We start from the raw sequence: 11,296 nt of genomic DNA on the forward strand, positions 1-11,296 counted from the left end.
CTTGAGCAACTTAAATTTATGGTGACTTATCTTTCCCACTTTTGTCATTAATTATTTCACAAGAACACAATCAAAGCAAGAGTCCTATATTAAATGGTAGGCCTGAAGGACCTATGTTGGCGCTGGAAGTGTGGCAACACTTGTGGGCTGCCCACAGAACTCCTTGGAGTTTAGAAGAAATGAGGTCACCCCTCATTCTTCTAAACTCCAAGGAATACAAGCTTAAACTATTAAAGTCTCACCAGGAATTAAGATAATATTTCTTTATTAGTCACATGTACATCGAAACACACAGTGAAATGCATTTTTTTTGCTTGGAATATTCTGGGGGCAGCTGGCAAGTGTTGCCACACTTCCGGTGGCAACATAGCATGCCCACAACTTCTTAACCCATATGTCTTTGGAATGTGGGAAGAAACTGGAGCACCCGGAGGAAACCCATAGCCTGGTGAATCTCCAATGTTACCATATCTTTTTCAGGTAAGGGGACCAAAACTGCACAGTATTCCAGGTGAGGCCTCACCAACACCCTGTACAATTCCAACAAAACCTCCCTATTTTTAAACTCCAACCAATTACAATGAAGTTCAAAGTGCTGTTTGCCTTCTCAACTACATGTTGGACTGCGTGGTAGCTTTTTGTCATTCATGCATTAGAACACCTAGATCCCTCAGTACTTCACTCATTTGCACTCTCTCCATTTAGATAATAGTCTGCCTTTTGATTTCTCTTACCAAAGTGCAAGATCTCACACTTCCCCACATTCAACTCCATTTGCCAGTCTTTTGCCCATGCGCTCAATCTTTGCCACTTCATCATCCAGTTAGATGATCAAAAACATCCTGAGAAATTCTCGCACGCCCTGGACGACTTCAGATGTTTCTCAGCTGTGGCCCAAATGACCAGGCATTCTAGACTCTCAAAGTCGATAATATGGTACCTCACACTGTAACTGGAGACTCCAAACCCCAAGCAGGCAGTGTTAGGGATGAGGTGAGGTAGGAGCGCAGAGCCTGGCACACATGGATGGATGGTTGTGGGTTGGAGTTCAGGAGAGTATTAATGTTTTGATGGTCAGGGACATGCAACAGAAGCCTGGCAATGATTGGAGGGTGGTGGGAGGGTTTTGGGCCTCAGGGGATGGTTGCTGGGTCGGGAGGTATCAGACTGGGAACCATGGGATCCAGGACTCCAGTGATCAGGGTTTGCCAGATTTAGAGTGGGATGAGTGCGTTGTTGCAGTGTGGGTTGCAGGTGGTGGGGGATGGAGTTTCAGAATGGCGAGGTAGGCTATCAATTTACATGACAGACATCCCAATCCGGTTCTTTGCTGGGAAGACCATCTTGCCCTGGGAGTATTGAGGTTGAGTGTTGCACAAGATATGGTACCATTCTGTGCTCCTCTGATGTAGAAATCACATTAGATGCACAAGGTGACTCACAACCACAAGTGCCTGATCGAATTTCCAGATTAGTGCAAAATAGTCTGTAAATGGGTTTCATTGCATTTCTAAAGAAAGCATTTCAATTTTATTATTCAGAACAGAAATATTATGTGGTTAGATTTTTGGGCTGAGAATGCCGAGTATTTTCAGTTTACATCTCTGGAATAAGTGCAGAAAATGCTGAAGACGTCAGGCAGCATCTATGACAGCAGATCTAACTAACGATTCATGCTGAGAATCTCTCATCAGAAATGGGAAATGTGAGAGATAATCTACAACTCTGAGCTGTTTACCCGCTAATCATTCGACAGGACGTTGAGAGGTGCCATGCTTCAGTTCTGTTGATTGTTTTCCTTCTTGCTTATCAGTTCCAGATAGCTGTCTGATCTCAGGAATCTGGGGTAGCAGTCTTTTGCCATCAGGCTGTAAATTATTTTTTGTGCCACATCAAAGCTGGACTGTGTGGGCTCATCTATGCTTTTGGTGATATTCTCTCGCGTTGTAAAATCAATGTTAATCTATGGGAAAGAAAATTAAAGCATGAAAGTCTTTAGTGTTTGAGCTACTTTTCCTTGGTGTATCTGTTGATCAGGTTCAAAGTTTCCTGAAGATATCCTGTGACTTGTGCACATGAACAAGTGGGAGCGATGAACAAGGGGCCATAGCTGCAAAATAAGGGTCATTTATAACTAAGGTGCGTCGAAATTTCTCTCAGATGGTGGTAAATCTCCGGATCATATAACTCCTCTGCACTGATAGATCCCTTACCTCCTTTGCTGCACTAGAACAGAAAGTTCAGTACAATTACATCTTCATGCTCGACATCACCACACACTACATCAACCAAGCTTTACACATTTAAATATAACCCAAATGTTCTTTTAAAATTTAAAAATCTTTCTGGTTAACATTAATGATTGAAGTGGAACTGCAGCTGCTAATATTGCAAGTGTCCCTTGTATTCTAAGAGCACCGAGGGATGACTCTGTGCACCAAAAATGAAGTTGATCTCACAAAGGGTGTGGGTCTTGAGGCAGGATTCACAATGTCTCTGACTATGCACTGGGAAACTGGGATTTTTAATTAGATTTATATTTTCCTCTTGAAGGGAGATGTCAGACTGACCTGTCATGCAGACCTGCACTGGGAGTAGCTCACAACTGATATGTCCAAGGCCTAATAGATACTGGATCCTGAGTTCTACTTTAATAAGACTTGGAGAGCTGTGAAGGTTAACACTGGATGGAGAAGCTTGGAGAGTACGAGGTGGGGAGGTGCCTGGAGATTGGAAGAGAATCGAGTGCTAGATATCCATGGATCTTGGAGCAGCTGGAATTTGCTGATCATTCCTGCTTCTCCTAGCTGCACGTTGAAGTATTTGCTAAGATCTTTTTAGTGGTGCCCTCCAGTGGTCTAGAGTTCTGGCTCTTTATTGTTTTGTAGTATAGAATGCATGCACATGTGCTACAAATTGGTGACAAGAATAGAAGGTCATCAAAAAGAAAAGTTACGTCTTTGAGTCTGAGTAAACAGTTTGTAGCCCGAGTGAGCCCAGGACCAATCTTAACTTTGACCTTGTGCAAGGATTTGTCTAATTCTATAGCAAGCTCAAGAGTTGTGCAAAATAAAGGTAACTGGATAAAAAACATGACAGGAATAACACCACCATACATAATTGTCTTCAAGAGAACCTGCTTCACTATATCAGCAGGTAAGGATGAAATGGCTACTTAGATTCAAGCTGGTTCCATTGGAAGCTACGGTGCAAACAATCAAATGCATGAGCCTTTCAGGTTATACTTAGAACATATACCATCATGAAGTGCTTTGAGAGGTTGGTCATGGCACACATCAACTCCAGCCTACCAGACAACCTGGACCCATTGCAATTCACCTATTGGCGAAACAGGTCTACAGCAGATGCCATCTCCCTGGCCCTACACTCAGCTCTGGAGTATCTGGACAGTAAAGACACATATGTTAGACTATATTGACTACAGCTCTGCCTTCAATACAATAATTCCAAGCAAGCTTGTCACCAAACTCCGAGACCTAGGACTCAACACCTCCCTCTGTAACTGGATCCTTGACTTTCTAACAAACAGACCGCAATCAGTGAGGATAGGCAGCAATACCTCTGGCACGATTATTCTCAACACTGGTGCCCCACAAGGCTGCATCCTCAGCCTTCTACTCTACTCCCTATATACTCACGACTGTGTGGCCAGATTCTGCTCTAACTCCATCTACAAGTTTGCAGATGATACCACGGTTGTAGGCCATATCTCAAACAGCGATGAGTCAGAGTACAGGAAGGAGGTAGAGAGCTTAGTGGAATGGTGTCATGACAACAACCTTTCCCTCAATGTCAACAAAACAAAAGAGCTGGTCATTGACTTCAGGAAAGGGGGTGGTGTACATGCACCAGTCTACATCAATGGTGCTGAGATCGAGAGGGTTGAGAGCTTCAAGTTCCTGGGAGTGAACATCACCAACAGCCTGTCCTGGTCAAATCACATAGATACCACAGCCAAGAAAGCTCAACAGCGCCTCTACTTCCTCAAGAGGCTAAAGAAATTTGGTTTGTCCCCTTTGACTCTCACCAACTTTTACCGATGCACCATAGAAAGCACCCTATCTGGATGTATCATGGCTTGGTATGACAACTGCTCTGCCCAGGACTGCAAGAAGCTGCAGAGAGTTGTGGACATCTTCCAGCACATCACGGACACCAGCCTCCCCTCCTTGGACTCTGTCTTTACCTCTCGTTGTCTTGGTGTAGAAGCCAGCATAATCAAAGACCCCACCCACCCGGGACATTCTCTTTTCTCTCCTCTTCCATCAGGTAAAAGATACAGGTGCCTGAGGGCATGTACCACCAGACTTAAGGACAGCTTCTACCCCAATGTGATAAGTCTATTGAATGGTTCCCTTATACAATGAGATGGACTATGACCTCACGTCACTTGTTGTGACCTTGCACCTTATTGCACTGCACTTTCTCTGTAGCTGTGACACTTTACTCTGTGCTGTTACTGTTTTTACCTGTACGACATCAACGCACTTTGTACTAACTCAATGTAACTGCACTGTGTAATGAATTGACCTGTACGATCGGTTTGTAAGACAAGATTTTCACTGTACCTCGGTACAAGTGACAATAAACCAATACCAATACCAAGCATTTTTTACAGCAAATGACATAATGAAAATTAATAGTAATGTTGAGAACGTGCCTACAGAAAATTATGCCATAGGTGAGCAAACTAAAAGCCATTCTTCTTACTCAAATCATGCCACAGAAAGAAAAGGATGTTCAGCAAAAGTTACAGGATCACTTTGGTCCTTAAACCATGAAATATTGTGCAGAGGTACAAATCTGGATAAGGATCAGAAGTCAGGTGAGAGTATCAGTGAGTGTATAGTCTCTTTGAAGTTCCTGTCTCAGATTTGAACAGTGAGTGAATTCAATCGAAGTTATTAAACATGCAAAATCTCACATTTGATCTTGCACGCAGAATGGCTGAGCCAGGGAGATGACATCAAGGAATGGTAAAAAAAAATCCAAGGCAATAACTGTAATAAAAACAAAATGTGCTGGAAACACTCAGCAGGTCAGGCAAAATCTGTGGAAAGATAAACAGAGCTAACATTTCAGGTTGAAGACACTTCAGTTTCTATTTCAGGCTTCCAAAATCTGCAGTTCTTTGAGTTACACTGGCAATTGTAGCTTATTGTCTGGTGTGGCAGTGAGAGCTGGAGTGGCAAAGCAGAATGTGAGGTATACAGGAGAGTTGAGTTGCTACCGTTGATATAACCAAAGCCACCCACCCACTGTATCTGTGTCAATGCAAAATGGCAGTATGTTTCATCTGCCAGAAAAGGGACATTTAGCTTCCAGCATGCAAATCTGAAGCCAAGATAGCTAGTCAAAACAATTCTAGTCGTGTGATCTCTTTACAGGGGAATGTTTTTACCGTCAGAAGCCACAGGGAGGAAGTCTCCACAATATTGAAACCAGTGTCAGCAACGTGGATTGCATTTGTATTATATTTATGCCACGACTAATTAAATAGTCAGAGCATCGACATGGGCATCAATGCAGCAGCAGATTGCTTAATTATGGACAGGGATACGTACTGAAGGGAGTTCCACTAAGTGCCACTAACAGAGAACAATGAGCTTACATGAGAATCAGAAGTAAGAGCAAGACACCTGACCCTTCAGCCAGCTCCACAATATGGTCCTCAACCGGGAAAATGGGATCAGTGGAGATGGGCAAAACGTTCAGCTTGGACAAGGTGGACCAAAGGGCCTGTTTCAGCGCACCACAGCTCTATGGCTCTATGACTGGCTAATGGAACAAGCTCTTGTTTAATGGAAACACACAGTTGATATGCCAAGTGTGTTAAAAAGTCAGGTTTTGGAAGAACTTCCCCTGAACGTTCTGGTCATGAAGGCAACTTCCAGGAGCTTTGTTTATTGGCTGAGTTTACGTAAAGGTATTGATGAGCAGGTAGATAATTGTACTACCTGTCAAAGTTGCAAACCAAGTCTGGAAAGACCCCCTTCCAGTGTTGGAAAGAGTATTTCCAAAGAGTATTTGTTGATTGTTGCAAGGAGGAAATCGATGACATCTCAGCACTCCTGAAAAGTCACTGGAGGTGGATTGATCTGAATCAGGTTGGGCCCTACAACAGAGTGTCCAATCAAAGGATTGAAATTGATTTTCTCATCCTTGAAGAGCTTGGAAAATGTTCCTCAGTTATGTTCATTTCTACCTGAGGGCTACCTGAAAACAATGGCATCAAACATTTGCAACTTCCAAGCAAGAGCTTGAGATATTGGCAACATTTGACAGTTCATCATCCACTGCTGGATAGGTGGGTCAGTGAATCCATTCTAAGAAAGCTGACTGCTCTTCATACCTCTTGGCAGAGGGCAACAAGCATATAATTCCATGAAGAGTGCGTGCATGTATCTTAATGGGCATCACTTATCAGCTCTGGACTGCAAAAGGCCTTCAACTTGCTCTGTGTAACATAAACAGGTTGGTTCAGATATCCTGACAGCAATCATGCGGTATTCATACTGCAGCAGTCTGCTGTGTTATCGGGACAAACAATAGTTGACATTTGGATGCTAAAGGCTAGCTGCTAATGACTGGGTTCTTGACCTTGGTGTGCAGGCCATATACATGTGGGTAACATGCATTCAAAGAATACCATGCTATCATTGCGAAACATGATAGACCAGACCATTGACAAGCTGAAACAATGATTTTGCTGCCTCGACTGCTCTGTAAACCTACAGGCACACAGATGAAGCCCTAGACTACTGTTAAGTTTTCCCGTAATGAGTGACGGTCAACGTGCCTCTCCTGAGTATATTTTCCTCACAGCCTAATGTGCTCGGGCAAGTTAGTGAGTTGGCATCGTTTTTGAGTATTTAGCTCCTCGTCCTCCGAGAGGATTAGAATCCTTGTCCCCACCCCTTCCTGTGCATGTCTGAATATGGACAGCTGCTGTTTTGGGCACCATATGTTGTGGGAGGAGACTGCTAACTGCACACACTTCCTTGGATGTTGCAACAATCTGCTGAGCATTTTCATGGCTTTCAGATTTTGTCAATCTGTAACCTTTAAAAAGATTGGGTTCAAGATAATATAATTTCCAAAAAAAACGGCAAATAGAACATAATGCTATTATAGCACTAGCGGCCCAGGTTCAATTCCAGCCACTGTCTGTAAGGAGTTTGTACATTCTCCCCATGTCTGCGTGGGTTTCCTCTGGGTGCTCCGGTTTCCTCCCACATTCCAAAGACATACTGGTTAAGAAGTTGTGGGCATGCTGTGTCGGCACCGCAAGTGTGGCGACACTTGTGGGCTGCCTCCAGAACACTCTATGCAAAAAAGATGCATTTCACTGTGGGTTTCGATGTACATGTGACTAATAAAGGTATCTTTATATAACTTCCATTTAGATAGAACTATTATGATATTAAAATATCCCAATTGTCTTCAGATATTTCTGGGAATATAATTAAACATAGGCATAGAGTGAGTCAACAAAAGATACAGTAGGGTAGCTGACTCAAAGAGGAAGGGTTTAAGGAGCATCTTAAAGAGGAGAGAAAGGTGGACTCCAAAACCCAGGGTCTGATTTGCTGAAGGCATGACGACAAAGATGAGGCAAATGAAACAGAGGAAGACAAAGGGTTAAAATTCAAAGAACATAGAATTCTCAGAGGGTTGTTAGATTGGAGGTAGTTACTAGGAGTGATTGGAGGGAATCGTATAAGGATGTAAGTTTTAAAACTGGATATTTAAAACAATGTGGTAAAAAAAATTCCACTTTCTACTTCCTTTGAAGCTAATGTTGAAATAACCAAACCAAATTCCATACCTCTTTAGGAGCCTCAACTTTTATGAATTCAGAGTAAATCTTCTTGGCCTTAGAAGCCAGCTTTGTAGGAGACTTGATCTTCCTGTAAGCCTCACAGGCAAGCCAGAACTCAATGTTCTCCTCACTGAATTCTCTCCTGAGGAAGTTCCTGAAGGCAACTTGACCAGCTGAGAACAAGGAACGCAGACTTAGCAGACCAATGGAAACGTGGCTGGCCATGCTACGAACAAAAATGGAAAGCACTGGACACCTTCAGCCAGTCACTCATCATCTGTGGAGTCAACAGGCAAGTTCCATGCATCAATAATGTCAGCTGTTGTTCATTCAGTAGTGCTTTATCCTCTGATCCGCAATCACCCTCCAGAGAGAGCAGAGATTCTGCGCAGTGGAAAGCATTCTGACTGGTTGCATCATGGTCTGCTATGGAAACTCCAATGACCGTAAACCCATAAGATATAGGAGCAGAGTTAGGCAATTCGGCCCATTGAGTCTGCTCCATCATATGATCATGGCTGATTTTGTTTTCTCAACCCCATTCTCCCATCTTCTCCCTGTAACTCTTAACCCCCTACCAATCAAGAACCTATCAATCTCTGCTTTGAATACACAGAACAACTTGGGCTCCACAGCCCTTTGTGGCAACAAATTCCAGACTCACCACCCTCTGGCTGAACAAATTCCACCTCATCTCAGTTAAAAAGGGAAGTCCCTTTATTCTGAGGCTGTGCCCTCAGATCCTAGACTCTCCTACTAATGGAAACATCCTCTGCACATCCACTCTATGCAGGCCTTTCAGTCTTCAGGAGATTTCAATGAAGCAGGAACAATGCACAGTGATGCAAGAGGCTACAGGGAGTGGTGGACTCAGCCAGTTCCGTCACAGTTACAGCTCTCCTCACCATCAAGTACATCTACAAGAGGTGATGTCTCAGGAAGATGTCATCCATTATCAGGGAACCCCCACCATCCGGGCCATGATCTCTTCTTGATGCTGCTATCCGGCAGGAGATACAATAGCCTGAAGACCCACACCTCAAGGTTCAAAAACAGCTTCTTCCCCACTGTCATCAGGTTCTTGGACTGACCTGAGAAACCTTAACACTACCTTGGACTATTTATTTTTCTCTTTCTCAATCTTGTACTAGTGACGCTATGTTTATTATGTTATAATATACTGTGCTGCTGCTGCAAAAATGTAATTCTCATGGCACTTCTATCCTGTGTATGTATGCCTATGACAACAATCAACTTGAATTTGAACATGAGACCTGAGTTCAAAAATCTAGGTTGATATTGCAATGCAGTACTGAAGCCGTGTCACCCTTCTGCAGCAGCAACTTTCAGCTGAAACATTAAACCAAAATTCGGTCTGTTCTATCAGGTAAAAGATCCTATAGCACAATTTCAAAGGAGAGCCGGGGTATTGCCCTCAGTCACCTGACTGGTGTTTACATCGCACCAAAATGGTCAATCTGCTCATTGTTGCCTTGGTGTTTTTTGGGAGCTTGCAGCTGGTTGCTGCCTTCCTTGACCTAGCTTCAAAAGTACTTCATTGGCTGTAAAGTGCATTGGGATGATCAGAGGACACGAAAGGCGCTACACAAATCCAAGTCTTGCTTTTGTTCCTTCATCAGATGCTCAGGATGCTGCTGATGAACTGCAGCTGTGCAAGTGGACGGGGGAGAAACAAAACACCACTGCCTAAGCAAGGAAAGAAACAGACAATCTATAATGTACTTCAGTGTTAAGTCGGAGGTAATTAAAGAGCTTTTGCCATGAGCCAACAAAAGGTAAAACAGGAGTAAACAAAGTAATAGATATCTAAGTGTGGCTGATATCGGATGGTTGAAAAGGTAGGTGGGGTGTTGCCGATGGGTGTTCTGCTCACAATTGTCTTCTCCTGGAACTTGCTTGTTTGCCTTTGAGAGGCAAGGAGCATTTTCTGAGTATTTTCTCACCCTCAGAATTAGCCTGTATCTTTTTTCCCTTAACTGTGCTCTCTCCCAGCCGGTCACATGGATGGGTGGTTGGAGCTGGGTGGGTGCGTGGGTTGGATTGATGGGAGATGGGAGGTCAGTTCTGTTACTACTATGCAGCATGTCTGGATAAGATCTCTCTCTCTCTACCTCTCTATTCTTACTGACTCCTGCATGTGCTTACCCTGCCCCCTCTTCTTTAGGAAATGCCGCTGTTTAGGTTCTCACAATTGAATCCTCTGTTCTCCCTCCACAGGTGCTGCTTAACCTGTTGAGTATTTCCACTGCTGCAAACTTTGTTTCAGATTTTCAGCAACAGCGGTATTTTTTTGTTTCATTTGTAATCAGAGCCTTGCTGCAGAGAACAATGTCAGAGGGGTGGGACAGGGTGTAGGGTGTACAGCTATGGGGTGGGGTTAGCAGGGAGGAAGGGGTAAAGGAAGTCCATTGCAATTTACAGAAGGAGAGCACTCTTCAAGAACAAACATACATAATGCTTTTAATAAGGCAAGAAAAGAAATGTATATTGTCCACAACTGTTCTGAGTGATTAACCTCTGCTTACCTTTGTGGTACAGCAAATTATCCACAGATTCAGACCACAGCATTGCCTCTTCAAGGGTTGCCCTATTAGATTAGAATAGAATAGAATTGCCAGCTTTGAAGCATTTTCCTTATGGAAACTATTAAATAATTTTTGATCCATGCATCTCTTAATGGTAACAGGATGTTGGTATCATCATTCCAGATGATTTTATGCAAAAATACATGCTCATCTTTCAAACAATATTTAATGTAGAGAAAGCATGTTAAAATAAATGTTAACTCACTTTATTGGCATCTTCCTGGCCTTTTCCTGGTCCCTAAGCTGAACAGGCAAAGCACTTGGTAGAGTTCTGTGGGTGTAGAGGTTCAATGCATTTAGTCTTCAAACACTCCTTTTTGTGATTAGGTAAATTAAGTATTAAATCTACTCATTGGAAGTAAAATGCTCCATGTGGCATTTTCTGAAATGTGCCTGAAGGAAGTAAACCTTGGTAAGCGAACATTGTGGTAGGATTTGAAACACATTTAAAAAACAATTTTTGCTTATTTTCTCTCCTTGGGAAATGACAAGTTTCATTTTAATGTGTATTGTGGATAATTGCAAAGAATTATGTTGAATTGACACTACATCCTTTGACAATATGGTCTGAGTTTGATGGGAATACAGGAGGGGTGGGGATGGGGGTGGGGGGGAGGGGAATGGGTTGAGGGGAGAGCATATAGACAAGGGTGATAAATGAAGAACTACCCTACAAAACTAGGATCTCACTAGATAAGTGACCTATCTATGGTAAAAATTCCCTTGGGACATAATGTGAGCTATTCCTATTAACTCAGTCAAATGCAAGTTAGATGGATTTCTTTCCAGAAACAACATTTTGGGATAGAGTAATGTGAGACATGACAAATAGTACAAGTAACATGCT

General features: G+C 42.9%; 1 protein-coding gene across 1 annotated transcript; it reads right to left on the bottom strand.

Annotated features, from left to right (window-relative positions):
* Nucleotides 1-1,777: 1,777 nt before the first annotated feature.
* Nucleotides 1,778-10,453, bottom strand: LOC127567767 (regulator of G-protein signaling 21-like; the record flags this gene model as incomplete). Its single annotated transcript, XM_052010772.1, has 3 exons — nt 1,778-1,963; nt 7,850-8,016; nt 10,390-10,453. Coding segments are annotated over 3 exons (417 nt in total), but the record flags the coding sequence as incomplete, so codon positions are not given.
* Between the last annotated feature and the right edge of the window lie 843 nt (nt 10,454-11,296).

This window comes from Pristis pectinata, chromosome 3 (genome assembly GCF_009764475.1).
Source record: "Pristis pectinata isolate sPriPec2 chromosome 3, sPriPec2.1.pri, whole genome shotgun sequence".
NCBI classification, from domain to species: domain Eukaryota; kingdom Metazoa; phylum Chordata; class Chondrichthyes; order Rhinopristiformes; family Pristidae; genus Pristis; species Pristis pectinata.